The 27,653-nt window shown below is 47.3% G+C and overlaps 1 protein-coding gene across 1 annotated transcript in view; it reads left to right on the forward strand.

Annotated features, from left to right (window-relative positions):
- The first annotated feature begins 1,909 nt into the window (after positions 1–1,909).
- Positions 1,910–27,653, forward strand: part of IDH2 (isocitrate dehydrogenase (NADP(+)) 2) — a 45,246-nt gene continuing 19,502 nt past the window's right edge. Inside the window, exons 1-3 of the mRNA XM_085644408.1 lie at positions 1,910–2,299; positions 15,110–15,201; positions 17,576–17,741. Of these exons, the coding sequence (XP_085500534.1) occupies positions 2,179–2,299; positions 15,110–15,201; positions 17,576–17,741 (379 nt within the window). The 5' untranslated portion in view covers positions 1,910–2,178. The remainder of the gene's footprint in view (positions 2,300–15,109; positions 15,202–17,575; positions 17,742–27,653) is intronic.

The following is a 27,653-nucleotide window of genomic DNA, read 5'->3' on the forward strand; positions in this document are numbered from 1 at the left end:
CTACAAGAATCTGTTCCTGTTCAAAGTGATGTACTTACAAATTCGCCAAACTGGGCGCAAAAACATTGCCCATGGATGTCCCTGATGTCTGTAGATACAGTTCCTCTTCAAATTTAGAGAAGTTTTCTTTCATGGCAAGACGAGCACAAGCCATGATGAAATGTACTGGAGTAATGGTATTCATGTCTCTGTCAGTGAGCAGAATCTGTATCGGTGCCAATGTTTCATCCTGCGGGATACAAATATATAGCGACTCAACATCGAAAGAGACCAGGTAGTCCTGAGTTTCATCAAACGGGGTCTCAGAAAGAAGCCTCAGAAGATCTTTGGTATCTTGTATGTACGTTGGCATCTCCACCACCAAAGGCTGAAGGAAATGGTCCACAAATGTGGAAAGGGCTTCTAGGATAGAGCCAATACCGGAGATATTGGGTCGTCCGGGAGGTGGTCATTGCTCTTTATGTATCTTCGGCAAAACGTAAAAGTATGGAATGGTAGGATAGGAAGTAATTAAGAAAGATGCTTCTTGGCTCATAATCCAAGCATTCTCTTTAGCTTCATCAACCATACTTTTGATCTCCAAAGAAAGTCTCTTCAATTGATCCATTTTTAAGGGTCTTCTAGAAACGCTTATTCTCAAGTTGTCATAAGCACTCAGCACGATAGGAGGACACATCCATGATGACAGTAGCTCCCCCCATATCGGCTGGTTTTATGACGATTGTCTTGTCGTTAGACAATGTCTGTATCGCTAGTTGTTCTCGTTTCAGTAGGTTCTGAAAGTTTCTCTTGTTGGTCTCGCATATACTGTACACATCTCCCAAGACCGCTTTCTCAAACGTGGAGACCTGAGAGGGAATTAGATGTGTCGGTGGGTTGAAGGTCGACCGTGTTTTTAGACCGGTATTCGTTGATTCATCTTCTCAGCTCTCTCTTAGTTTATCTTGGAAGAAAAATCTTTCAAAAGAAACATGCCAGTTCTTGTTTGATCAGAAATGTGTCCCCTTTGTTTGATGGAACAAAGCCCAAACCTCTATTCAAGACCTTAAATTCGTCTTCTGTCAGTTGTCTGTCACTCAGATTAACCACTAAATCCCCTTGGGGCTGCTTCCCGGATGTGCGGTTGGCCTCGTCATGCTCCGAGTTGCCCTGACTAGAGTGGTAGGTTCTGCCGGACTTAGGTGCATACCCTAGCCAACCAGACACCCCATTTCTAACAACTGTAACGACACAATCAAAATTATTTTAATAAGTGACCATTGGCTGGCGGTATTTTGTTGTTGTGTCTTTACAGTCCTGAGGAAGTCTAGTAAGATGAAACGTGTTGGCTGTGCTGTTTGATTGGACGTGTTATACAAAGACATGCAGTGTACTTTTCTGTACATCAAATACTGTCTGATCTTTTACCATCTGTGTTGACTGTATAATGTATTGTACCTATTAGACTAACTAATGTGACTCGTGCTGTATGGTGGCATTGTACATTTCTAACCTTGAATTTTTGCTATTCATGTTTATGCTGTGTGTTTTGTAATAAATTGGAAAGGATATTTGCAATAGTTTTGATTTGCTCCACTTAGAGTGCTCCAGACAATCATGCAAACCTATTACAATAGGGTGTAATTCACTGAAAAGAAAATGTGAATCAAAGTGTCACACATAAGCCTTGAAATGCCACACAACACATCGCACACATGGAAATGTCACACGTAGGGCAACTGACAACTTGCCAGCTGTGTGGGGAACAATTATCTCGCCTTGCCAGTGGGAATCGATCTAGCTGAACGATTGATGCGGTGTCCACGGGTAGCCACTATTATTTTATCTCCCTCAGCCGTACGACGGGCTAAATTAGAGAGCAAACCAGCCAAGCAACGCGCTACCACCCGCCCTTGAGCCGGTCACGCGCAGAGAGAGGAATGAATGAAATGCGACGCCTGAGTGACGACCGAGAAGAGACTGAGGGTACGACGAGGCGCCCAGCCACTGAACTGCGCGTGCACCCCTCCTGCACTCCCATAGGAAGACAAGGTGGTGACGTGGTGCCCTTGAAGCCGGTTACAGCGGCGCGCGCAGGCCGAGAGCTAAAGGAACTGAAGCGGCCGTAGTTTCCTTCTTTTCCCTCTCCCCTTGCGCGCGTGCAGCAGCCACAGCTCCGTGCCCCGCTCTGTTTGCAGGATGGCCGGCTACCTCCGAGGACTACACTCCGTCTGCAGCAGAGCCCATGCCAGCGGTGTTCTTAACAAGAGCGCGGGCACCCTGGGACCCGCCGTGAGCCAGGCACAGCAGCGTAGGAACTGTGAGTATTAAAGGATAATGGAGCTGTACGAGTATCAGCGGGGAGTGAGGGCATCGGCGCAGTCACTGTACATAGCGGGCACAGGCAATGTGGACGAGTGCTCTGTGACAGTCAGTAGGGCAACGAGAGATCAGTTGTTGGGATGTAGGTGCTGTGACTATGTGGGTACAGCGTGTGCTGTGCCGGGTGGGGGTTCGGGGTCAGTGCGCCGTGTGCAGTACATTCAGCGAGTCAATGGAGCGCACTAAGTGTACGCAGGGGTAGACCAGGAGATCATGTAATCGCCGCACAGGCTTTCTGCTATAGCAAATCTATCTGAATCCCCCTAATTATGGACCTGCGACTTAGCTGCACTTCCAGCCTACTATTTTGGGGGTACGGGGACCCTAATGGGTGACCAGCTTCCTAAATGTCACTATTTCAATGACTTTCAACGCCCTAGTTCTCCCTTTCCAGACGGTAGGCACCAGACTGCTGCCAGTTGCGGGTCTGGGCCCTCGCCAGAGGCTGTGCCCTTCCTTTCCTCGGGTCTGACCTTGAAGGAGCCCTGTGGCCCCGGTGATGGTGAATAAATATTTAATTCTACTTGTACCCCCTCTTTATAACGCTCCCTGGGGGATTTTTAATTCTGGTTGGCCCCCTCCCCGATCCAAGTCTGCCTTCCGTTAGGATCGTTAACTCATTTCTCCCAGTGTCTATGTGAACCCTCACTGGTCCCTATGGGACCTTCCTGAAAAGTTGTGGCCTGCACCAGAGATTGAAGAGTGGTCCTCGCCTTTCTTTGAGTGTTTTTTAGAGTGTCTAGTGGAAGCCCCAGCACTGATCGCCGTCACTAAGCGCTCTCATTCCTAGAATGCTGCGCCTCCTGAAACCCTTTGTCCTTCAACGGGGGAGGGCTGGCTGGGGTGTTGCTGGTTCTGTTTTGAGCTAATGTCCTTCAGTAATCTCGTAACCCTGGACGCGTATTCATTTACTGTGCCTCTTTTACATACTTGCGCTCTTCTGGTGGATATCTAAGCATGTTCCTTGCCGGCAGCCCCCCACCCCTGCAGAGGGGGAGGAAAGGGGGAGGGGCAGGGAGCTCAGCTCACCTATTAATAGCAGTTTCTGCTTTACACAGTGAGCTGTGACGCTGTGGGCGTCTGGTGCGAAGGGGGTGGGTGAAATTAACATTGACTATTTAAATCTAAATGGCAAACCAAGCGCATCCAAACTTCCTGCCCTCTGGCATATGGAAATCTTTTTAGGCACTTATTGGGGGTGTGGGGGTGAGCTGAAGGGCAGCGGCGTCAGACACCGGTTAGCCCTGTGCCTCTTGCCAACAAGCGAACTTGTTCATGAGGACGTTGTCAGGTGCTGGGTACCACCGTTCTTCATGTCTTTTTATGAATGGCGGGCAGCGCTGCTCTTTTGAAACAAGGGGTATTGGAAGCCTCAACATTAGATAAGAGCGTTGACTCCCTGGGTTTTACGTAAAGAGAGCGCCATCCACCCACCTACACCCTTCCACCTTGTGTGCGTCCCTGATCCGCCCGGCCCTTCCACGGCTTACCGCTATCCATTACTTACCAGCTGCTTTCACGTTATGCACGTATACAGGCGCGCATAGATGGCTTAGATTTGCCCTTGTATGCCGAAGCACCTCCAGATTAGTGAGCTCTAGCTCCTGCCGATGTGAGGTGTCAGAATCGGTCGTTCAGTAAATGCACATTAGACTGTGTACTATTTGTTGCTTTCGCACGGCTGTCTGCAGTGCCCTGGTCTGTTTATTTACCTATTTTGAGTACGTAATTGAAAGGTGGTAGGCGGATCATGTCGCGGGATCTCATTGATTTTCTGAAATGTAGATATAATTAAGAAGTCGACTTCACCACTAACTTTTGCATCTACAGTCATCAGTTGTCGTTTTGCCATGGCACCTGTTGCTCATCACAAAATCTCGGCTGCGGTATCTTCCGCGCCAGGAGTCCTGTCCGAGGGTTATCGGAAACGGTGGGAGCCACCTAAATATTGTTCTGTCACAATGTGAGGATCCTCCTTCCCGGTTTGGCAAGCGTTTCTGGATTGTAGTTGGTAACCACGTCCTCCATTTCCCACGCAGTACATATCAGCGTGTTTTGTAAACTGTAATCTGCGTTGAACAAATCTGCTAGATTATTGGCGCCAGAGGTCAAAGCAATGTCGTCTGCATGTTTTACTGTTGAGATTTGACCTCTGAGATCTTGGACAGGAGACAAAAGCATTGGAAAAGCCAATTGCTCTGGAGTTGGCTGCCAGCCTTTTGGGTTTGTCGACGTTTGTTTTGTTTTATTATGGTTTTTATGAAACTTTTTTTGTTTTGTCATGTAAGGGGCAAGAACCGCGCCAATATTTTTGTTTAAAAAAAACTTACCTGGTAACAACAACAAAATTTTTGATCTCAGAAAGCACACATTGCCTTTGTAACTCATGGAACATAAGGGAACTACTTTGTGTGCAGAAGTGCTCCTCGTGAAAGAAAAGAATACCACCACGAACAGTGAAATGAGCCAATGGTTTCAGTGGTCTGTTCCATTCCCAGCCTGTATGCTGTAGAGGGTGGAAGAAAAATGCAAATGATACAATGGACCAGTTGATGAAGAGGACTCGCTGAAAGGAAGTACATATATTTTTACAGACATTAAAAGATCTGTGAAATGTAACCCCAATAGTTTAGACAGTAATCCAACATCTGACTGTTTTAGTTTCGGAAGGTTTCGTTTTCACTGAATGCACACATTATTCTCATAAAAGTTGAAGTATCCGCCACAGAGGAGGTGGGAACGCTAGATATATATCTGACCAACTGTTGTTCTTCTCCCCCACACCCCCTACGATCTATCTGCTAATAAGAAATATTGACTTTAGTGGACTACTTCTTGGCACAGTAGCTAAGCCGCTTTTTGGTTTAAATAGTGTTCAGCTCGTTGCATGCTTGTAAAGCGAGATGGTTACTCTTGGCACAGCTCTCGATTCAATCCAATCTTGGATAAACCCAACACCCCAACCGTATCATTTGCTTAGCCTGCATAGTTTGCAGTTTGATCTTTAGGTCCGGACGTCCTTTGCGTTCATCTGCTATGGTTTTTATAAATGCACGGGGTGAACCTTCTTTTGTTCTTTTAATTTTGGCGCTTTCCACAATGTTTATTTTGGTCCTGGCCTTTCTGTGCCTTCCTTAAATCAGACTATCCTTTTCTCACAATCCTGGTTTGCCTGTCTTCCTTTACTTCCTAGCAGATGATTGTAGACTTCTCGCTGTATTTTGGATGGAAAATCTTTTCTGGGGTGATACGCGTTTTTCTCCAAGGATGCTGTTCTGCCTGCCCATCAGTTAGCCTTCGGAGTGTTTATTAGGATGGGATTACATCAAGTTTCATTTTAAGTTGATCCAGGACAGAGACTGTCATGTTTGTGTTGCATTTCTTAAGATTTTTCCAGAATCCTTTCCTAGGTGCCCTCAAATCTGCATATCCCTTTTGTGGATTGCTCATCCTGCCTTTCGTCTCCCCCATCGCCTTTATTTAGCCGCTGGTTCCACATAGCATGATCTCCCAGTTGTTAATCTGGGCAACATGGGAGGCCTTATTTATTTATTTGCTAGGGTTACAGATCTTTATGAAGAGCGGATCCTAAGTTACCCCCCTCCAACCCCCCCTAATTGGTATTTCTCAAGGGATTTACTGCAAAGTATGCAATGGGGCACCTGTATGGTCAGAGTTCATTCAGCTGTTCGAGGGGGTGGTATTTTGCACATCCACTGTGCAGCCTTCTTATTGCTGCCATCATTGACCTCTGGTTTAAGTATTGCTTTAAAATATAAGAATTGCCCCTTTGCTTGTGAACAAACTAGCCAGTCGTTTGCTAATTCAAATCCTCTTGTTGTAGCCACGCCCCTTCTGGCCCATTGTTTCATGACATCCCTTTAAGTGTCATCTGAATAATGTATTTTATTTGTACATGTGGTGATTTGTCAAAGGGTCTTGTTGATGTTGTAGTGCTGCTATGCAGAGTAGATTCTTTGTTGGCTGTTTTTATATAAAATGTAACTTTTTTTTTTTATTATTGGTTTCAAAGCCAGCGACAGGTTAACCGTTAGCTGTGTAAAGAAGTCTTGTTACTTCAATTAGAATGTGACACCTTTATTAATCCATTGCAATTAATTTGAAGTCCTAGAGGTTAACGATCTGGAAAACATTGTTCGGTTTTGAAATTTGAATTGAACCGGAAGCAGCAGTTTGAGATGTTAGCTATGAAGACTGTAATTAATAGGCATTTCGGACATGACATGTAGTACCAGTTTTGTCCCTACTGATTATCCCTATGGCTACTCAGAAAAACGTTTCTAACCAGAGAATTGGACCATATGTGTGCGTTGATCATTCTTCTCTGCCTCAGCGGCCTTCTACAACCAATTGCAGCATCCTTTACACTGACTCTGGTATCAGTAGCTTCCCAAGGAACTGAGTGATGGGCAGTGGCATACTTCCTCAGCACCCACAAGGTGGTGACCCTCCGTTATCTACCCGCTGTATCCCTTATGGACTGCTAGAGCTTGACCTCTTCAGTGTCTACATGGTTCTGCTGACTGACCTCCCCCATTAGTGTTCTCTCTAATCCCGCGTACTCTGATGCTGCTGAGCTATACCTGCCACAGCAGTAGAATGACACAAGCTAAGTGTTTGCTGACCACTTCAATACATCCAAGAGGAGGTTCCTGTTTCATTTATCTAGGACTTGATGCATTCAGACCGAGATTGCTGGTATTCATTAAAGTTTTTTATTTCCCAGTGTGAGGTTATGACTTCTGTGCTCCACTCTGAAAGGTGGCCCTGCTTTGCCCACCAAGAGAACGCTCACTGAATTGGACCCCTCTGCCTGACATTGCGACAGTCTACATGACTAGTGTTCGACCAGGGAAGCACACCAGGCATGTTGGCTGTTTGCCTCTTGAAGTATTGGTGGTGGGACACTAGGACACCTGCTCCGTTCTAGGCCGCTGAACTTCTGTAACCTCTGATTTTGTTCCTACTTCTCCAATTATCCATTCGGGGGTCTGAGTGCTACATAAATGCACATAATAAAATAAAACTCGTGCGTGTGTGCACTTGTTCAATGGTGTGCAATGTTTTAAAAAAAAAAAACACTTTGTTTCGATCCTGGAGTCTGAGCACTTTTTCATAACTTGGTGCCAGGGGGTGCAGCCATATCCATTTAGAGAATACTACTGCTGGTAGCCCAGCCTGATGCATTGATGTGTTCACTTCGGACTATTGGATGGGGTGGCCAAAACTACGTCACTTATATTAGTAGCGCGGGATGATTTCGTTGAACATGTAGCTCTTGTTACAGAAAACGTGCACCAATGTCTGCATCACGGGGCAGCCACGTTCCGTAGGGGCGGGGGTCTGTGTCTACTCAGAGTTAAGTGCATGCATTTGAGTCGACCAAGATCACTAGTATCTTAGAATGAATTGGCGTTGGACGTGTATGGTAAAGAGGGCTGCGTTTCATTCATTGTCATGAATTGGAATGATCTCCCTTGGGGAACTTTCTAACCTGTGCTTCGATGGAGGCCGTCTTTCTTCCCGGTGGGGAAGCGGGGAATCTTTCGTCCTTACATTTGAAGGGGGGAGCGTGGGTGGGTCCTTTATCCGGGCACTTGAATGAGAGGTCGGACGTCCATGAACTTGGCACGGTAATAGGGGGACGTCCTTCGTCTTGCAGAAGTCCTTGGCGCAGGTGTACTGTGAATGACCTTCAAAGGTAGCGGCTTGTTGATTAAGTGAAACTAGTTTCTCCTGCCTCGGGGTGGATCGCTGCCCATTCAGACTGTTTCCTCAGTAACCCGTGCGTGATTTCAAAGTAAAAGTTTCAGGCGCTGCTCTCTTTTTAACCTTACGCGCGTCTGCGGAAAACGTCGTGTGTTCAGTAAGTTGACTCGTGGGCATACTGGTTGCCTCGGATACTAGAGGGAGAATCGCTGCACAACAGCGCATGCAGTGCAAGGAAGTGAGCTAGACAACGCGAGGAAAAGTGCTTGTCGTTCATTCTAATTTACAGTTGAAATAACAATGGGCAGTATTCGGCACAACCGCCTAAATTTCTAGAACACATCTTGTGCTGTAAAGTCCCTCGTTTTAATGTATCCAGTGTGACTGTTAGAATGCCAAAATTAAGTTTATTTTAATGAGCACACTTCCTAGGGCAGACCAGTCTCCGGGAGGACACTCATGCAAGAGGCCAACACACCCATCCCTCACAGGCGTCACACAGTCCTGCGTTTCTGCTTCTAAAATGAGATTTGGGCATGTGTGTCTAAACTCTACTTTCTAACCATGCTAGTGTCCATGTCTTTCTTCAGGCCTTGCAGTCTGCGCATGCCCAGCATTTAATTTACCTTGCGCTAATCCCAGATTACTTATTCTGTGATGGCAGCGAGCCTTCCATAGAAAGGGTGCTACCTCCTGTGTTACAGTTTAGTTACTGTGCACACACTTCCATATCACGTGGTGTTTGATCACAGGGATTGGCTTAATTGCTGATTGGCAGTTGGGTTGCATCAGATTGTTTGGTGTGCCAGATGTTAAAGGTCAAGTTTGTTTGAATGGTGATAATTGGATCTTTTCTACTTCGTCAATGGATGTTGGATAACCCAGATTACCTTGTACAGTATGAGGAATTTGTTTTTCTTTGTGTGTGTGTGTGTGTACTTTACCATTTGGCATCTTGTTCTTTGCGGTTGGTAGTTACCTGTTGCTGGTGTGCTTGACTTTCCTGTAACGTTGGTGGATTCTTTTCAGGATTGTATTAAGTTCGAGTTGTTTAAGGTTTTGGTGCTCTGTACAAGAGAGATTGCATCATTTGCTTAGGTTCTCTGTAGACTTTGTAGAGATAAATCTGGGTACGTCATTTTGAGCCATAATGTGCAGGTTATATTATACACAACTGTTAGTGTATTGCTGGTGTACATGCAAGCACATTTTTAGGTCTCGACGAGACAGTAGATGGGCTGTCTCCTCAAGATATTTTGTTTACTGTTGCTGGCTTACAGCCTGTACATCACTTCCCATTTGTTAGCTTTGTCACTCTCCTATGCCTGCTTGTATCTGGTCAGCACGTGACTGCTTCCTCTGCTGAACCCACCCATGGAGCATGGCCCAAGTACTTGTTTCCTTCCCCTGTTTCTCCCTTGGTAGCTACCTTTTTTCTTTAACCAGCCTTTGCGAGTGCACATCGGCCATCTCTTTCCCTCCTGTTTTACTGCCCCTTCCTGCCCCATTGCTTGTTTATTCAAGACACTGTTTCCACTTTAATTTCAATGCATCTTGCTAAACTGGCGTGGCAGTGTACTTTGTGCTGTTTCACAAACATTTCTGCGTGGATCCGAGCACAAACATCACATGTTCCGACAATACTTTTTATTTCTGGCATTCCAGTGGCATATGTATACTGAACATTTTGTCTTCATTATTTTCAAGGATTCTGGTATGCAGCAAGGATATTGGGTAAAGGTGCTCTACTCGCAAATTGTTTGTTCAACATCGGTTACCCTGATAAAGTTGCACAAAGAAAGTGCCCAGTGGCCATGCCTTTTATCAGCGAGGTGCCCAGAGCGAATCACTTCAGAGTTTGCCTCTCCAATGTGTGTGCAGGCCAGTGTGTGTCACAACACTGTACAGCCCCGCCAAAAGCAATTGCCAAACCCAATAGGTTCCATTGACCAATTATTAGCTTTGCCAGTGCTCGATGTATTCGCAAGGGATGCGTGTGAATTGTTTTAGCAGTCTACACGTAAAGTCCACTTTTGTGATTTCACTGTCCATGATACAAGGGTTTTGCGACTTTATACTTGTTTTATGAAAGGTGTTTTTAGAACCTTCCTGTTACAACATAAATTCAAATTAGGGGCATTTTCAGAACTCTTTGGGTTGCATTTTCAGCTAATAACCGGAGCGTGTGGAAGGGGTAAAAATACCACTTCTACTTTATACTGATGATTCAGTCCTACTGGGTTGCCTCGTACCCAGAACATCCTTCAAGCACAACGGAGAGCGAAAGATAAATACTCTCAAGAATAAACAAATTACGTTCTTCAAGGACGAGATCAATGCGCTAGGGTTCACAATAGAAGTTACCCAACCAAGCCTCTCCTTAGGCCTGCAAGTGTAGAAGATTGAAACTGCTAAATATCTATGGTAATCCTCTCTGCTACGTCACTGGAAAAATCTCATAGGAGTGTCCACCATAGGAGAGGGTCTGGCCAAGGGCCATCTGTTTTCCTTTGGTGCTTAATATCTGTTGGTGTGCCTGTACTACTTTATGTATCTTCGTTTTGGAAGGATTTGATATCCAGAAATAGTTTAATCAGAATTTTATTACTCGAGCTTCAGTGAAAATCTTCCGGAGTCGTTTGGTGGAACACATTTTGCCCTGTGACATTTCAAGAATCAATTATTATGAACATTTTAATAAAACTATTTCTGTATAGTCCGCCCTTTCAGTACAAAGCAATACAATGTAGTATAGGTGCATCAAACCAATATTCAGCATTGAGGACAAATTGTCCCTGGGCATAGGACTAGCAATTATTGGGAGCAGCTGTGGTACACCGGCACGGTACCACAAGTGGCCCATATTAAATTCAAATCTTCTGCTTTCTTGTCCTGCTCGGAACATTACAGGCCAACCTGAATCATATTCACCAGGTAAAATTGAGAAGCACTATAGTGTGGAAGATTGGAGCAAAAGCGTTGACACCACTCCTAGTCAGAAGACCAATGCTGCTTTTAGGAATAAAAAAAAAAAAGCTTTGAGTTTTTCTCCAGTTTATCACTGTAGAGCTTTAGAGAATGGCATGGACTGCGCATCAGTTCAGAAAAGGCCAGGGGTGTATGACCATCTTCTGTATGCAGTCTTGGCACGGCATCAATCCAGCTCCCCTAAAACTTAATTGGATAAGACTGCTCATGGTACAGCAAACATAATTATCGACCAAGCTCAGCTGACATCACCATCATATAGCAATGTTGCAGTTGTTTTTGAATTGTTGAATGTTTTTGTTTCTGTGTAAAACCTATACATTAATTTGAAAAATATGTGAGCCATTATTCGATAAGTCCATTTACACTCACTGTGACCGTGATGGCATAGTGGATGCTAAGAGGTCGAGGTAGTGAAATCGATCCCTGACTTTGTGTGGGAAGTAAGACCCACATGGCCAAAAGACTTTGGTCAGCAGCAGTATATCCGTTACCATGGTGGGAAACTTCCCCTTCAGAGGTTGATGAAGGATAATGCAGTTAGATCTGCTGGCATGGACCTGGTGGCATGGAAATTGGAATGCACCAATCCCCCCAGAGTGCAAACCAAACCAGGGATGCAAATGTAAAGGCTCACCATACCGATTAGCAGTTTAAACTGGAATCTAGAAACTCCACATTGGGGTACACTTTCTCCATACATTTACCCCTTCCTGTTTTGTACATTCCCTAATACCTGTTTTATTGGTTTTGTGTATGTGAATAACCTTTTTCCTAAAACAAAACCCACAGCATAGCTATCGCACAGAGCATTACACCATCATAAGGATATCTGAAAGGGTCCATTCGGAGCTGCAATCCATGCACTTGTCCCAAGTCCTTTGTCTGAGAAATCTCTTCTAGGTTTTGCTCCAGAAATCCTGGAATGAAAGAGTAGGATGCTGCCTGACCCCGACTATGACTTGAGGTATTTAGCTTTAAAAGGCCCTCCCTTGCTGTGGTTCTTGTCTTGGCCGCACCAGGTTAAATGAGGGCTAATGCCAAGCTTTACCATCTGAAGGACAGATCATTGAAGCATCTGTCTTTCAGAAGCTTGGTCACCTAGGGAACAGTGGTTCCAACTGTCAGTTGGTCCTTGTACCTACAAGACTCACAGCTAAGTCAGTAATTGATAAGACTAGATGAGAATTAGGTCTATAGATTTTAAAGATGTATGGCGGGTGAGCATGGAGTCGCTGTCTGCCTTCCAAGTTCTGTCTACTGTGCCTGTCCAACATGATTTCTATCTGGCTCTGTGTACTCTTGTAACCCTTATCCGTCGGGTCTCTCACTTTTACCTCCTTTACCCTTCTGCTGAACTCCTTGCTCCCTCATCCCTTGAGGGATAGACTTTAAGATTCTATTGCTCCCTCATGTGCGATGCTACTGGTTTCTCATGGCTCATTCTTTACCTCTCTCCTTTTTACTCTTCTCCTATCATAGTTCTCTTTCATCCCTCCTCTTCCTCTCTGCCCTTTGTGGCAATCCGGTGGCATACAATGCCGTCCCACAATATAGCTCTTTTGCATCCGAACTAAAAGATTCCAGCTCTGATTGCTAGGTAGTAAGAATATCCCGGTTTGTTTTGCGTGGTTTCCAGAGTTCTTAGTTATGTCAAATCTTCTCATACAAGTTGGGGATTTTCCTTCGTTATAACAATATCCTTGTCCCATAGTTTGCCTGCCGTTTCTAGACTCTTAACTACCTAATGTGAAAGTGGGTGAGCTGGTGGAGGGAGCGGTGCAGTTGGGTGTTCACTCTTCAGTGCGGAGTGCCCTATTCAACAAGGAAATATTTGATCTTAACTGTGGACAAGGGATTTATTCCCTCAATGTACAAATTATTCAAGTTCAAGCATTCAAATGCTTGGCCTGCAATTCACCACATACTGGGTTTTGATGGGCGAGTCTCTTTGTAGAATGCAAGCAGAATAGTCTTTCTTCAGATCTGTTCTATTACTGGGAAATGTATTGTTTGGGAAGAGTGCAAAAATTGTGATCACATGCGTGAATTGTCATTACAGAATCTCCACAAATAGCCTATAGCCATGTTCTTTGTTCACTCCATTCCTTTCACTGTACCTGATTATTCAAGGATGGACTAAATGGAAAGGAGTTAAAAATGTGGTTTAGTTTTGGATTAAACATTGCTCATCATACATTGCATATCGGAACTCCCAACACCAGGAGCGGTCTCTGTTCTTCTTTTCAAGCCAGGCCAAGAGTTTGTTGGCCTTATCTACCACATCATATGATCAGCGTTGCAATGCCAGTGCATGACTGCGTGCCTCGTTTTCTGCTAAGGCCTGCAGGTTTGACAGAGGTGTAATTAATGACACAGGTGGGTCCCGCTATATGGGTGCTATGTCTTTCTCTGGCCTAGCATTCACTTTTTTTTTTTTTTTTTTAATGTTTTCCCATGCCCCGGGATAACTTTCTTGAATGCTACCCATGGATCACAGGCACATTTTACCGTTCCTTGGTTCTCTTGAAAAAAAATAAAGGTCTGTAGTGGTGCTAAGCTTTTCTTTGATACCTCTGTCCCGGGGAAGCCATGTGTCTAATCATCATGGGAATGAGATGGTATCAAATGTAGGCCCAGTTAGCCGGACTCCTGCCGGGGAATGGTCCAAGATCCCTCTCACATAATGTGCCGCAGCCCTGAAAGCCCCCGCCTGGGTCTGATGAGTAAGGATATAATCGAAATAAGAGAACCTGCTGTGAGCAGCGGGAGAAAGAAATTGTATTTTTGTTATGGATTGTGTTCCCTACCTAGGTCCGTCAAAACCATTGCCGATACGAAGCCAGTTAGCACAGTTAATTACTGTGGTTCTTTCGGTTTTAATTTGGTATCGGAAGATATTGTTTGTCTTCATGAGATATAGCTCTTGAATGATCATGTCTTTCCAGTGCTTCATGTGCTTTTTAAGTTCCATTTGTGTAGCACCTAAAAGTTGATGTTGCCTTTTTTCCCCATTTTTTTCCGATCTAGTTTCCATCCAAGTAAATGATTGCCAGTTAACCATGTTGAAATTCAAGTTGCTGTGACTTCCAAGATGCCCTTGAGTCCCCAACACTCCTATCCACAGAGCTAGAGCAACATGCAGCGTATTAAATGCCAGTTTTAGGTTTTGTTTGGCTTCTAGCGTATTTTTCTCATTGGTAGGCATTGCTATCTAATGTTTATGCTTCAACCCTGACTCTGTACGGGCTCTTCTACGCTTGTAGTCTGTAGTGTGGAATGCACCATAATGCTAGTGACCAGGGTGGAGAGGACACGTAATAGAAAGACCCACACCACTGGTCCTCATCTTCCCTACGACATCTTACATTTTTGACCACTTGGCTTTGCTAATGCTTTTTACCTATCCTAGGCAGTGTCAACAAAAAGCGAAATGCCTTTTTGCCAATGCTAAACAGCAGGCTACTTCAAGGTTACTTCAAAGAGTAGCTCGTAAGCTAGTGGTAGCACTTCAACTTGCTGAAAGTAGCTCTCCTTTGAGCAGGCCAGGGAACCAAATTGGCTTATGCTTGATTGAATTAAAATATGTATGCCAACAGTGAAAAGCATGTGCTTGAAATGGAAATATGTCTTTTTTTTTTTCAGAGCTCCTAGCTGATGTTTGGAGAAAAATGGTTCCATTTCCAATATATATTTAAAATTTATATTTGAGTGATAAAAATCAAATGGTTTCGGGGAGACTCTTTACTAATATTATTAACTTGCTGATACGGGCATTGCAGCTATGGCTGGTAATTACTACCTGGTAGGGCATTCCACATTGACATAGCATTTCTTACATTACAGCCGGCAGATGTGCCTGATGCACTGAGGTGTTCACTGCCGGTAATCTTCTGTTTGGCTGCCACAAATGTAAACTTGTCCAATGTGGTTACGATTACATCTTTAATAGCAGTAGCTCAGGAGGAGCATCTTTCACTTGATGAAACTCAATTCATAGCTGTCTAATGTTCTTGTACCTTTCTACTAGATGCCGATAATCGCATTAAGGTGGCAAACCCAGTGGTGGAGATGGATGGGGATGAGATGACCCGTATCATCTGGGAGTTCATCAAGGAAAAGGTAATGTAGGGTATAATCTGAAGAGTAATGTGGATGCACCTTTAATAGCCCTCTCAGAAGTACAGAGTTCAATTAGTGCAGTGATCAGGTCTGTGATTTGATTGATGGTTGTCTGCATTATATAATTTGCATTCGCCTGCCAGCTTTCCCTAGACCCTACTATGTGCAGTACTTCTTTGGATAAGAAGGGTTTGCCAACATACCCTGGCGTTGTGCATGGCCATAGTTTGGTTACACTGATCCTCTTATTGAATGGGCATTGCTGTGGTGTGCTTTATATTTGTGTTCTTTAGAAAGTAGTCAAAACCAGAGTATGTCATAAAGCAGCTGTGCAGAGCAGGTAGCCTGGCACACCTTGATGCCACTTTGAGCCCAGGATGGGAAAGGGATAATAGCGTCTGGAGGTGGCCATACCCCAAACTTTGCTAGGGAAGGACCAGTTAGCATCGTGCACATGCACTAGTTATTGTTTGTCCTATTCTTTTTGGTCCTCCACTCGCCATGACTAGAGTTTGAGACTAAGAAGGATATTAAGGAACCTGGATCTAATGGACACCTTCCTATGAGGCAGTAGCGGAGAGGAACCACCACCAGGGAGCATTGCGCCAGGTTAGCGGATAGGATCGTTATTTAGAACTTTGTGAGCTGGAGGGGTTCTCTGACCTGGAATGGCAGTGTGACGTATGTGCGTACGTTTCCTGGTATTTGTTTTGCGTGCTGTTGCAGCTAGGTTAGTTCGATGGTCGTGATATTTTTCACACGTGTAAATCTATAGAATGTAGTTTTAAATGCCTGCAGGGAGGGCTTATGATGAGGTCTTCCTGAGTCTGGAAGTATGTCCCACAATAATCGGAGTATGGAGCTCACCTGCAGAGTGATATATAATGTCACGTCTGTAGCAACCTTTATGGCGCTTCTGCCATGTCTAAAACCTCTACAAACAGCAGATGTTACTTTTTGACCAATTTTCTTTTTTGTCGTCTTGAAAGTACTTCACTGCCATCATCACAATTCATATTCTCCAATTCCACAATTGTTCTGCAAATAAATTACCCCTCGCAGCACCACGCTACCTCCTCAACACTGCATTACCACTGTATACATCATAATACCAAAAATGATTTTGATACTGCCTTTCACCAATATGCATCATCCCAGCAAACCTCCTCGGGCAACACTTAGCTACCACCTATGTAGCAGTACAATAACTAACCCCTAGCCCACTACCAACCGCGCCATAAATTCCTCACAGTACCGTAAATTCACCATTTGTGTCTCATCACAGCCATGTCTCCTCAACTGTACTGTCACCTAATATAACCACAGTACCACACACCTTCACCCCATTGCCACACCCCACCTCTATGCATCTTCTCCTCCTACCATAGGGGCACAGTCGGCTAACAGGTTCACATTTACAACTCCCTCCAACAACGTGCACCTAACACCACTGATGTACCAAGTTGCAGCATCAAATTACCCCTGCCAGCCCTAAAGCCTTCTTCCCTCGGATTTGAACCTGTGGCATTTAAATTGCACCCAGATGTTTGGGGTGGGTGTATTGATCCCTTGCACTACAGTCGGAGTATGTGAATGTTGCTCACAATTCTTGACGATAGCTGCATTAACTCGGTGACCTTTCCAGCTAGGAGAACACACACCTGAAGTAAATGCATGTATGCACGGTTTTTTACTGGGATTTAACCCTCTTGCCTACTTGCTAAAACCGAGCTCTGCAGAAGGTCTCTCAAGCCATGGAATTCTCATGTGACCTGTAATTTCCAATCCAAATTTTGAGAAGCGTTGCAAAATGACATTGACAGACCAGTAGATGTTAAGCTCTTACAGTTCACTGTGCAGTGTGCTGTTGTTTACCCTCTTGCTTTTTCCTGTCGGGGCTGTATCTGTGCTTCTGAATGGAGCCAGTGCTCTGGGTTAGCAGGGATGACAGGGGTGCAGGCGCCGTGGGTTTCACAGGCCCATTTGGAGGCTGTTTGGCACACCCGCTTCTTCAGGGTGGATTTTTAGGAATGAATTGATAGCCCCGTAAGCAGCTTCAAGTCTTCTGGGAAATCCTAGTGGCAAGGTTACCAGTTGGTGTAGGCTTGGAAATCTGGCTTGACTGTGGTATCTGCATTGCTTGAGTGAAGGGTTTGATATGACTGCTGGGTCACTTGAATCGCTTGCAGCATTAGCAAGGCCACCAGCTAATAACTTGTAGAGTTCTTTGGGCTGGTGTCTTGCTTGTAGCGGTTTACTTCTCTGGTTAGAAGTCTTTACCTGGTGGTCCAATATCTATTTAAACCGTAAGTGAAATTGATGTGTATTTCGAATCTTTGTTCAAAACAAGTTTTTTGTTGTTGTTTTGTTCCAGCTCATCCTGTCAAATGTAGCTGTTGAACTTAAATACTATGATCTTGGGCTTCCATACCGAGACCAGACAAGTGACCAGGTGACCATTGATTCCGCACTAGCAACCCAGAAATACAACGTAGCTGTTAAATGTGCCACCATCACGCCTGACGAAGCCAGAGTTGAAGGTACAGTCCCTTTATTCAGCAGCGCAAGGAGAGGTGGGCAGGAAATGTTTGCCAGTGAATTTTCTAGCCTTTAAGTTGTATCCTCTTCCTTCACCTCCAGCTTCTCGCCACTACAAGACCGACACCCTAAACAGTAAATATGATACAACCACAGCTCCAAATTCCACCCATACGCTCCATTACATGTTTAGTAAATGCAAAGGTCTCCTGATAATGTGCATTTAAATGGTCGCCTTTTATATGGCTCTTGGTATTGATAGGTTTGTTTTTAGGGGTCTCTGGTTTAGATTCCTTCACCAGCGTCCTTGGTGCAGGTCAAGAAATGGGGACCCTGATCATTGCAGTTCTTAGTCTGATGTTCATACGGATTGCTTGGTTGGACTGAGAGCGTTCACTTGCTGCCTGATTACCTCAACTTCTCGGCTATTTAGATTTCTCATCAGTAATCTGTTCTTTAAATCTGTCTTCTTGATTGGTGTTTAGCTCTTTCTGGATGTTGCTCAGGTAGCAGAGATTGAAAGTGGCTTTCAGAGGTCTGTCCTCTGGTGGTAACTCCTTTGAATCAGTTTTGGAGGGAGACACTCACTCGCCAGGCATCACTTTCTATTGGTTGGTTTGTGGGAGGGGAGGTTATATTTTCACACCATATAACATACATTGACTTCTTGGGGATTCCGTTATGTGTAGAAGATAGAATTATTACCAATGTGGCGGCCGTAAAAGAAAATTCTGGGTTCCTTTAATTGTACACAGGCAAGGTACAGTTTACGTTCACAACTGTAAACTTTTACCATTTAAATGAAGCTATCTGACTCCAAGATTCCCACATTTGAATTAATTAGAGCACCAACTGCTTTCTAGTGTGATCTGTTGTATTGTCCCCAATCAAAATTCTTAAACCAGCATTCACTTACTGATGTTACTAGATGCCCCATAGTTGGGCATAATTTCTTCTGGCCATGCCCAGGACTATTTTAAAGAAAATATTGTATGTGAGGACCGTTTCACCCCTCCGAATACCTGAGTGCTAAGTGCACCAGCACTTCGAATATGATCCCCGGCACACTGAATATATAATTCATGACCATTTCCCAGAATGGTTGCATTAGAGCAGGCTTCTCCAACCAGTAACTCGTGAGCACACTGGTAGCTCTCCAGCTACCTAGAATTAGCTTTCCGTTGCGAAGTTAAGCGTACTAAATCAGAAGATTGTGGTTGGCTGAATTAATATATGAATACCAAAACTGAAAAGATGAATATGTTATGCATTTGTATATGTTTAAGGAATCCATGTTCTTCTTGCCATGAATTTTGGGGGGACTAGCACACACCTGGACGGCTGTAAAGATCGAACATGATCTACCAAGGACCCATCTCGTACCTCACCCCAGTGGCCTCTTAGTTTCCGTGTATTTTGAGAACTTCTAACACTGTGTTTTAAGAAAAATAGTTACATTTCTAAGATATGTTTAACGCTGATATTTGAATGATAAATCATGTGTGTTAGACCTGACATCCTTGGCGTGGGTTTTTCCCCTATCTTTTGCCTCTGTTACCTGGATTTTTGATGCTGTGCTGGATTTCGATATGCTGGTTTAGATGCTTTGGACACTCTGTCACTGCTAATCAGTGCCAGAGTGTAAGTGCTCCCTGTGTAAAATATCGCATTGATTGGATATACCTGATTGGCACATCTGTATCACCATGAAGTCCCTAGTAAAGTGCACTGTGGGTGCCAGGGCTGGTGATGACGGATGCTACTAGGGGGTCTGCAGCGCTGATTGCGCCACCCACCTGTGTAGCCCTAAAACAGTGTCTCAGGCCTGCCGCCGCAGGCCTGCCTGCAGTCCCCGGACTGCCATGTCCCCCTGGCCAGTGTCCACACTGGCCGGGCCTAACCCTTCCCTTTTCATACACGTCAGTCATCCCTATGGAAGGCCCAAGGTACCCCCCTGGGCAGGGTGCAGTGTATGTAGAAGGTAGAGCATGTACTAGTGCAGGTAACATGTTCTGGTAGTGAACACCGGCCATTTTGTGTGTTCACTACTGCAAGGCTATCTTGTTCCATAGGCTAACATGAGGGAGGCGGGTGCCGATGGCTATCCGCCTATCTTCTCATACGAACAAGATAAGACATGAGTGTTTGATATCCCTGAGCTCAGCATTTGATAACACATCTTTTAGGAGAGATTGTTTTTAAATCCTGAGTTGGAGAACAGTACTTTTTAGAGAGTAGCTGTTCTCTTGTCTGACCCTTCTGTGTGCCTGGGCGCGCTTGTGGATTGACTGTCTGGTTCGAGAGTGACAGGGGCTGGGGATCCCCCGGGAGGTTGACCGAGTCAGCCCTCTGCTGAATGGCGACAATCGCAAGGAGAGTGGAGGGAGGAGATAGCACCTGGGATTGAATAGGGCTGTGCCTGCCTGCCACTCCGCTGGCTCCACCTCCTGCTGGGCGGCTGACGACTCTGCCCCTCACTCTGAAAAGAATGTAGAGACCAGGAAAACAAAGTGCTCCAACAACACCCAGAACTGGATCAGACCGGGCTCAGGACCCACTTGCACAAAGACTTCAAAGACTTTTAGGGGTATAAGTACAAGACCCCTGACAACAGATTTTTAGATTCGACCATCAAGAGGAACCTCTGCTGAAAGACGGACCGCTGAAGAACTAAAGGAAGATTGCCGTGCTGTGTGCTCTAAAGGCTGACCTGTTCTGCTGTGCAACTGAAGCTGAGGAGGAGAAGGGGTCTTGCTGTGTGCTGACCCTATCCACTTGACCAAACAAGACTTTGCTGTGTGCTGTGTCTTCAACTGAATCTCCAAGGGCCTGAGAAGAGCTGGCCTCCTGTTTCGCAACCCAGGGATAGAAAGGTTGCCAAGAACTCAAGACTCTGCTGTGTCCCACCTGCGCTGCTGTGTGCCGCAGGGACCGGGGACTGTTCTACCAAGCTTCTCGACATCTGCCTGTGAGGTGGGCTGGCTGCTCTCTGTCTTGCTGGAGAGTACCGCACCGAGCCGGGCCTGACACCGGTTGCCGCATCAAGAAGATCGACGTGCTCATCGGCACGTGCCTTGCCGCGACCCGGAGGCCTGAAGCAGACCGAGAGTCGTATTTCCCTGCTCTACGAAGCCGCGCAGTGAGTGGCTGACGCCGGTGACGTCGACATCGTCACTGGGGGCTCGTCGAGGGAGTTGTGGAATCCTTGCATCGAACAGCCCGAGGAGCGCTCGTGCAACGAGCGCAGTGACACCGCCGGAGCAACGTAGCTGCCTAAAACATCGAGAGCCTACAAACTGATTCATTCTCAGTGAGTATCGAATCACGCAAGAGACTAGAGACTATCGTCCGACGATCCCGACCAACCAAGAAAGCGATTATTGTGTAAACCTGTGATGCTTGATTTCAACTGCGGAAACTAGATAAAGATATATTATTTTTGATATAACTCACCTGTGTGGTCTAAGTTTGTGGTGTGCGGAGGAGGGGTCATTGTGGTGTCTACGTGCAAATACCTTACACATTGCCTTGGGGATAAGCCTGTCTGCTCGAGCCAAGCTACCTAGAGGGTGAGCAGGGGTTATCTACCGTGTGTGTCCCTGTACCCTGACTAGAAGCAAGGGTCCCTATTTGGTCTAAGGTGAATACCTCTGCCAACTAGAGACCCCCAGATCTAACATTGGTGGTCAACGGTGCGGATTAGAACCAGTATTTGCACTTGACCTGCAGTGATTCTTCGTACATCACTAATCTAGTAAGCAGTTGCATCGCACGAAGTTTTTTGCGAAGACTATTCTTGGAGGATCGACGAAGCATCATGTCTCTGAATGGAGTAGGTGAGGAGTCGGAATTGCAATTTGAAGTAGAAAAGTTGCTCACGTACAAGAAGGAGCACCTAAAGCAATTCTGCAAGCAGCTTGGATGCCCAGCGAAGGGCAGCGCCAACAGGACGGAGCTACAGAAAGCTCTAAGGGCCTGGTGGGAGGCCAAGAATGGCGCAACCGAGGAAACTACGGAAGGGGATGGCACACCGGAGAACGGATTTGGATCCGATGATCTGCCAGTGAACAGGCCAGTGTCGAGGGCTGGCAGCACCCATTCCAGTAGGAGCCTCTCTCCAGAGGAGCTGGAGGAAAACCAGAGGGTTAGAGCCCATGAGATTGAACTTTTTAAACTCAAAGCTCAAGCGGAAGAAAGGAAACTGCGCCTTGACAGTGAGAAAGAGGCGGAGGAGAGGAGGAATGCTCTTGCGTTAGAAGAGAAGAAACTCCAGTTGGCTCATGAGTTGAGCATGAGGGAGCTGGACATTAAAGCCAAACAGGTGGCGTCCAGTCCGAATGGTGGCAGCGCACAACCAGTACAGGCGGGTAAAGTATACATACCGAAAGATTTGGTGCAGAATTATCAGAGGGGTGAGGATATCTATGCGTGGTTTAGATCCTATGAGCTTGCCTTGAAGATGAATGAAGTGCCTGAGAAAAGTTGGGGAGCGGGTTTGTGGAAGCATTTTGAGGCCTCTGGGAGGGATGTCTTAGCACCCTTAGAAGCAGCAGGGACCTTAACCTACCCCACAATGAAGGAGGCCTTATGCCTCAGGTATGGGCTTACACCAGAACAGTACCGACAGAAGTTTAGGAACTTCAAGAAACTTGATTCGAGTACGTGGGTGGAGTGTGTGAGTATGTACACGCGTGCACTGGAAGGTTGGATAAAGGGCAGCAAAGTTACTGATTATGTGGGGTTGTGTCACTTGATTAGTTGGGAGCACTTGAGTAGTCTGTGTTCCAGAGCTGCGCCAGCATCTTTTAGACAGCAAGTTAACTGATCCCAGCGAGCTTGCTAAAGAGGCAGACCGCTGGACTAGCACCAGGGTCAACAAAGGGGTGGTAAGTATGCCAGCCAAGGGTGGACAGGGTCCCCAGCAGAAAGGTGGGGAGGACAAGGGTAACAGTAAGGAGTTCTCTAAAGGGCCCCAAAACAGTTCCCAGGAGAAGGAGTCCCAAGCCCCCAAGCCGAAGAGGTCTTGGCCCCCTAAGGGCAACAGACCACCGCCTACTTGCTATGCTTGTAGGGAAGTGGGGCACATCGCCCCTAAATGTCCCAATAAACCCCCAGCACCAGCTGCTGCTCCAGTCCCAGGGTTAGCTAGTGTAGCTTTGGGAGGGGATTTGATTTCCAGTGGGGAAGCGGGATTAGCTATGATGACCCTTGTCTCTTTAGGAGACCAAGAGATGGTCCAGGATACCTTGATACCCGCTAACACTAAGAAATACGGGCAAAAGGTGACCATCAATGGGAGGGAGATAGAGGCTCTGAGAGACACCGGGGCTAGTGTGACATCTGTCAGGTGTCAGTGGGTGTCTGAAGAGCAAGTAATTCCCAATGTGCTCCGCCCAGTAGTGGCAGCTGACACTTCAGTTCGCCTCTGCAAGATGGCGCGTGTTCCCTTTACATGGGGGGGGGAGTCTCTGGTACCTTGGAAGTCTGTGTCAGTGATGCCTTGCCGGTAGATTGTCTGTTGGGTAACGACCTGGAGAGTTCTCCATGGAAGGACGTAGAGCACAGAACTCACTTGGAGATGTTAGGACTGCCAGCGTGGATCTGTGTATCCACACGTGCCATGACAGCCAGTAAGGGTGGATTGGTAGAACTGGAGCCTGGAACGATGGCCCAGGAACCTGCCAGGAGGGGAAGGGGCAGAGGGCGCGGGAAACCGGCCCCCACTGTTCCCACGGTCCAGGAGGAAGCGGAACCTGAGGGGGATGCCCTGGAACCTACAGGGGAGCAGGTGGCCGAACTGGGGGAGTTGCCTGAGCTGACCCATTGGCAGCAAGAGGGTGGCCCCTCCAGGGAGGAATTCTGCCAGGCTCAGGAGTGCCCTTCTCTCATTGGTGTGCGGCAGCAGGCTGCAGACCAGGCAGCAGGCCTAGGGTCCAAGGAACATTTGATTTACTGGGAAGATGACTTACTGTATAGTGAGCCTAAGTTCGCTGAGCCCGGTGCAGCCCGTGTGCTGGTGGTACCCGAGCGCTTCAGGAACTTCTTACTGGGTCTGGCTCACGACGTGCCGCTCGCAGGACATCTGGGGCAAGACAAGACCTATCACAGGCTTGTCACCCACTTCTACTGGCCCCAGATGAAGAAGCACGTCGGTACCTTTTGTAAGTCATGCCAAACCTGTCAAGCCAGTGGCAAGAGCGGAGGGAAGTGCGTGGCGCCCCTCCAGCCGTTTCCTGTAGTGAGCACCCCTTTCGAGCGGGTGGGCATTGATATCGTAGGGCCTCTGGATCCCAAGACCGCCTTAGGCAACAGGTTTATCCTGGTCTTGGTGGATCACGCCACTCGGTACCCGGAAGCAGTCCCTCTCAGGACAATCACAGCACCCGTGGTGGGCCGTGCATTGATGGGGATCTTTTCCCGTGTAGGGTTCCCTCGAGAGGTGGTCTCCGACCGGGGTACCAACTTCATCTCTAGGTACATGAAGTCTCTGTGGGAGGAGTGTGGAGTAACGTATAAGTTCACCACTCCTTACCACCCTCAAGGAAATGGGTTGGTTGAAAGGTTCAACCGCACCCTGAAAGGTATGATTATGGGCCTAGCGGAGCCCATGAGACGGAAGTGGGACGTCTTGTTACCATGCCTGTTGTTTGCCTACAGGGAGGTGCCCCAGAAGTCCTTAGGGTTCAGCCCCTTTGAACTGCTGTATAGCCACCCTGTTAGAGGACCTCTCACACTGGTGAAGGAGGGGTGGGAGAAATCCCGTGGGAAGACCCCCCAGGATGTGTTCAGCTATGTGCTGGCCATCCGCAACCAAACGCAGCGCTTCAGGAAGCTCGCTCAGGAGCACCTAGAAGCCAGCCAGGAGGAGATGAAAAGATGGTACGACCAGAATACCACTCTGGTAGAATTTCATCCCGGGCAGAAAGTGTGGGTAATGGCGCCGGTGGAGCCCTGTGCGCTCCGTGACAAGTGGACCGGGCCATATGAGGTGGTAGAGCGCAAGAGTGAGGTGACCTACCTGATCAACATGAAGACTCCTAGGCAGCCCCTTAGAGTCTTGCATGTAAACCGCCTCAAACCCCACTTCGAGAGGTCTGAAGTGACGATGCTCATGGCTACCGACGACGGTGGGGAAGAGGATAGTGATCCTCTCCCTGACCTCCTGGCAACCAAGGAGCAAGACGGGTCAGTGGATGGTGTGGTCCTCTCGCCCACCCTGACCCCAGAGCAGCAGAGCGACTGTCGCCAGGTGTTGGGTCAGTTTGCCTCCCTGTTCTCCCTGACACCAGGTGTCACCAATTGGTGCGTCCATGATGTGGACACTGGAGATAGCCTGCCTGTGAAACAGAAGTTTTACAGAGTAGCTGACAAGGTCAGGGCCAGCATCAAGGAAGAAGATTCCAGGATGTTGGCGTTAGGGGTAATTGAGCCCTCTAGCAGTCCCTGGGCTAGCCCAGTGGTCCTCGTTCCCAAGAAATCTGCTACACCCGGTGGCCCGTCAGAACTTCGGTTTTGCGTGGACTACCGCGGGCTCAATGCGGTCACCAAGACTGACGCGCACCCCATCCCCAGAGCTGATGAGCTCGTGGATCGGTTAGGAGCTGCCCGGTACCTCAGCACCTTCGACTTGACTTCGGGGTACTGGCAGATTGCCTTAACTGACGGGGCAAAGGAGAGGTCGGCATTTTCAACGCCAGAGGGGCACTTCCAGTTTCGAGTCATGCCCTTTGGATTGAAAAATGCCCCTGCCACCTTCCAGAGACTGGTCAACCGGGTACTGACCGGGCTGGAGCAATTCAGCGCCGCATACCTGGATGACATTGCTGTGTTCAGCTCCACTTGGGAGGAACACTTGCAACACCTCTGTGAAGTGTTGAGGGCGCTGCAGAAGGCAGGCCTCACTATCAAGGCTAGTAAGTGCCAGATAGGGCAGGGATCAGTGGTGTATTTGGGACACCAGGTGGGGAGCGGCCAGGTGGCGCCCCTACAGGCGAAGATCGATACCATTCTGGCTTGGGAACCCCCCAAGACGCAGACAGAGGTGAGGGCCTTTCTAGGACTCACCGGGTATTACAGACGGTTCATCAAGGGATACGGCACCATTGTTGCCCCCTTAACGGAACTAACCTCTAGGAATCAGCCCAGGAAAGTGAATTGGACCGAGGCCTGTCAAACTGCTTTTGATGCCCTGAAAACTGCAATGTGCACAGCACCGGTGCTTAAGGCGCCTGACTTTTCGAGTGAGTTCGTAGTGCAGACAGACGCTTCAGAGCAAGGCGTGGGAGCAGTACTCTCACAGATGGACGACGAGGGCGGGGACCAACCCGTAACTTTCATTAGTAGGAGGCTACTTCCCAGGGAACAGAGGTGGAGCGCTATTGAAAGGGAAGCATTTGCTGTGGTCTGGGCCCTGAAGAAGCTGAGGCCCTACCTGTTTGGGACTCACTTCCGTGTTCAGACCGACCACAGGCCCCTCAGATGGTTAATGCAGATGAGGGGTGAGAATCCAAAACTGTTGAGGTGGTCCATCTCCCTACAGGGAATGGACTTTACGGTGGAACACCGTCCCGGTACAGAGCACGCCAATGCTGATGGTCTGTCCAGGTTTTTCCGCCTTAGCGATGAGAACTTCCAAGAGGGTGGGTAGTTCTCCCCGCTTTCAGCTGGAGGGGACACGTGTTAGACCTGACATCCTTGGCGTGGGTTTTTCCCCTATCTTTTGCCTCTGTTACCTGGATTTTTGATGCTGTGCTGGATTTCGATATGCTGGTTTAGATGCTTTGGACACTCTGTCACTGCTAATCAGTGCCAGAGTGTAAGTGCTCCCTGTGTAAAATATCGCATTGATTGGATATACCTGATTGGCACATCTGTATCACCATGAAGTCCCTAGTAAAGTGCACTGTGGGTGCCAGGGCTGGTGATGACGGATGCTACTAGGGGGTCTGCAGCGCTGATTGCGCCACCCACCTGTGTAGCCCTAAAACAGTGTCTCAGGCCTGCCGCCGCAGGCCTGCCTGCAGTCCCCGGACTGCCATGTCCCCCTGGCCAGTGTCCACACTGGCCGGGCCTAACCCTTCCCTTTTCATACACGTCAGTCATCCCTATGGAAGGCCCAAGGTACCCCCCTGGGCAGGGTGCAGTGTATGTAGAAGGTAGAGCTGTACTAGTGCAGGTAACATGTTCTGGTAGTGAACACCGGCCATTTTGTGTGTTCACTACTGCAAGGCTATCTTGTTCCATAGGCTAACATGAGGGAGGCGGGTGCCGATGGCTATCCGCCTATCTTCTCATACGAACAAGATAAGACATGAGTGTTTGATATCCCTGAGCTCAGCATTTGATAACACATCTTTTAGGAGAGATTGTTTTTAAATCCTGAGTTGGAGAACAGTACTTTTTAGAGAGTAGCTGTTCTCTTGTCTGACCCTTCTGTGTGCCTGGGCGCGCTTGTGGATTGACTGTCTGGTTCGAGAGTGACAGGGGCTGGGGATCCCCCGGGAGGTTGACCGAGTCAGCCCTCTGCTGAATGGCGACAATCGCAAGGAGAGTGGAGGGAGGAGATAGCACCTGGGATTGAATAGGGCTGTGCCTGCCTGCCACTCCGCTGGCTCCACCTCCTGCTGGGCGGCTGACGACTCTGCCCCTCACTCTGAAAAGAATGTAGAGACCAGGAAAACAAAGTGCTCCAACAACACCCAGAACTGGATCAGACCGGGCTCAGGACCCACTTGCACAAAGACTTCAAAGACTTTTAGGGGTATAAGTACAAGACCCCTGACAACAGATTTTTAGATTCGACCATCAAGAGGAACCTCTGCTGAAAGACGGACCGCTGAAGAACTAAAGGAAGATTGCCGTGCTGTGTGCTCTAAAGGCTGACCTGTTCTGCTGTGCAACTGAAGCTGAGGAGG

Source organism: Triturus cristatus, chromosome 3_1 (assembly GCF_964204655.1).
Source record: "Triturus cristatus chromosome 3_1, aTriCri1.1, whole genome shotgun sequence".
Classification (NCBI taxonomy): Eukaryota; Metazoa; Chordata; class Amphibia; order Caudata; family Salamandridae; genus Triturus; species Triturus cristatus.